Source organism: Zingiber officinale, chromosome 2A (assembly GCF_018446385.1).
Source record: "Zingiber officinale cultivar Zhangliang chromosome 2A, Zo_v1.1, whole genome shotgun sequence".
NCBI lineage: Eukaryota > Viridiplantae > Streptophyta > Magnoliopsida > Zingiberales > Zingiberaceae > Zingiber > Zingiber officinale.
In genome coordinates, this window is record NC_055988.1 from 124,415,901 (window position 1) to 124,418,722 (window position 2,822).

General features: G+C 42.8%; 1 protein-coding gene across 1 annotated transcript; it reads right to left on the reverse strand.

Annotated features, from left to right (window-relative positions):
* Window positions 1-1,050: 1,050 nt before the first annotated feature.
* Window positions 1,051-2,412, reverse strand: LOC122039979 (transcription factor MYB87-like). The gene is made up of 3 exons (XM_042599377.1): window positions 2,226-2,412; window positions 2,004-2,133; window positions 1,051-1,923 (listed from the first exon to the last, which is right to left on the reverse strand). The coding sequence occupies exons 1-3, from the start codon at window positions 2,359-2,361 to the stop codon at window positions 1,311-1,313; spliced, it is 879 nt and encodes a 292-aa protein (XP_042455311.1). The 5' UTR covers window positions 2,362-2,412; the 3' UTR covers window positions 1,051-1,310.
* Window positions 2,413-2,822: the final 410 nt, after the last annotated feature.

Below are 2,822 nucleotides of genomic sequence, written 5' to 3' on the forward strand. Positions count from 1 at the left end.
CTCAGTACATTTGTAGAATAGGGAAGAGTCTGTTTTTGAGCCAGAAAATTCTTGAGTATGAAGCCAGATAGATAAACGATGAAATCATGCACGAGGTGCTTACTGAAGACCATATATAGATTTTTGAAGTTGACACACATAGGTTGGAAGTTGCGGATGGATGAATCAAGGTGGTTGTTCCATAAAATAGTTTTTTTGAGGTGTCTATGAAGGAAAGCATTATAGACATCTAATTGTCGCATAGGTAAATTGGAGCTAACAACTATAGAGAGTAGCAATTTGATAATTATAATTTTGATGACTAGACTAAAAACATCATTAAAGTCAATACATGGTTGCTAATTAAAACCTTTAGCAACAAGGCGAGCTTTGTAACGTTCAATAGATCAATTTGTACGATACTTAATTTGGTAAACTCATTTAGAGCTTACAATATTCATAGATGGAGTACGAGGAATTAAATTTCAGGTTACATTGCGAAGAAGAGTATCAAACTTTATAGTCATCGTAACACATCAATTCAGATCTTTCACTGTTTGTGTAAATCTAGAAGGTTCAATAAAATTTGAAAAAACGATAAGAGCACGTGGAAGAGGATAACAAGTAAAAATTGATTGACATCGTCTATAAATATCATGTAGAGGAAGCATTCGCCGAGGTGAATCATCATTATAAGTATAATAATAATTATAATAAATTTAGAAATATTATTTTTACTATTTAATTCATATCGACGATAATTATGATATCAAATATAATAAATTTTAATTGATTAAAATTAATTTAAAATTATTTTCTATTATTATCATTATTATTATGCATCACCAAACTAGTATTAATTTTTTAAAATCTAACATTATTGTACGGTACTTTCGTTGTTGTTGTACTATAATGATTAATTGGATGGGTAAGAATGACAATAAGTGTGACCAAAAATCTGTTTTTTTTTTTTTATTTCATAATTTTAGATCAATTGCTTATGTATCTTTATTTATTTATTTATTTTTGGGTTACTTTGGCTGATTCATGAAGCTCACGTAGTCACGTGCGAACGATAATGGGGGCATTGATTATGAGAGAGGAAGTGAATAGATTGCAAGGTCGCAGTAAGAGCTGCCATGGCGGATTGATCGTTTTGGGCAAATCGCCAGCAAGAAAGACACGACCCACCAAACTCTCTGTCAGAATCGATATGAACACGCGCGGTGGGAAAAACAGAGGGCCCCTGTCTGCTACGGCTCTGCTCGCTAGCTCACGTACACGATGGTCTTCTTCCCCAGCGACGCCGGCAGGCGGCGGCCCTTAATTGGTCAGTAGAAGCACATGGTCGACGCGTTCATCATCTCGGCGTCGAGGTAGAGAGTGCTGCTGGGCGGGAGCATCGGCATTTCGTATTCCTCCAAGCCGAAGCCCAACTCCGTGCTGTCGCGGCTGCCGGCGAGGTCGACGGCCTCCAGGCAGCCACCGCCGCCGCCGTAGAGGTAGCTCTCGAAGCCCGACGCCCCGTGCTCGGCCTCGTTCAGGTAGACGTCCGAATAAGTAGCATTACCGAGGCACCCCATGCTGCCGCCGCCATAGTTGATAAGATTACGAGACTGCTGCTGCTGCTCTGGAGTCTGCAGCAGAGGCGGCCCACCACCACCGCCACCGCCACCACCACCAGAACCGCCGCCACCGGAAGTCAGAGAGCTGAGCAATGCAGAGATTGGCAACGTAGCGTCGAGGCCTTGCAAGGAATCCAACGCGGCTGCGGCGGCGGTCGGGAAGCAGGCGTAGCTACTGCACTGCTGCTGGTGGTGGTGCTTCACTACCCTCCTCGCCGGCGTGAGGATCCCCGAGAACTTCTTCTTAAGCTTGGTGTTCCAGTAGTTCTTGATATCGTTGTCAGTTCTTCCGGGGAGATGGTTGGCTATAATGGACCACCTGCACCATAACACCATTATCATCCCTGACATGATCAAACCTTTCCCAATATTCTCGATCGCCATTAACAAATCTAAAACCTGCTCCCGATGCTGGCGTAGAGGTTGGTGATGACCCTGTCCTCCTCGTCGGAGAAGCTCCCGTGCTTGATGTTGGGCCTCAGGTAGTTCAGCCATCTCAGCCTGCAACTCTTCCCGCACCTGTTCAGCCCTGCATCACCACATGCAAATCAATCGCCATTATTAATTAATTACCATGATCATCCATGCAGATCATTAACACGATCATTAACAATTAATTACCAGCTTTGTGGGGGAGAGCGATCCAGTTGCCGCCGGTTCCGTGCTTCTCGATGTACTCCTTCAGCTGCTTGTCTTCCTCCGGCGACCAGTGGCCTTTCTTCACGCTGGCCTTGTCGCAGCAAGGTGCTCTCCCCATCCTTATACGCTTGATCGATGATCACTTCCCTGCCCTAGTCCTGCCTGAGGAGAGAAGCTATATATATATATATATATATATATATATATATATATATATATATATATAGTGTGTGTAGAGACAAAACACAAATAGACAGATACTGTGAGTACTTACTCTGTCTGATCTGATCTACCTATAGCTTTTGGTGGCTCGTAAATTACACTCGAAGTTGCTACACGAGCATGAAAAATGGAGGAAATTAATAAATTAAAAAAATAATAATAATAAACACATACGTTCCATGCATGCATGTGACTGACATGGATATATACGAAGCTAGCCTGGTAACCTGCTTAGAAATGTCCATGTGATCTATGTGAATTAGGTAGCAGCAGTCCCACCAAGCATAACTGCTGTTGCTTCCCTAGAAGAAGTTGCACTCTGATCAGTGGTATAACACTGGTAAAAGTGGCATGTTT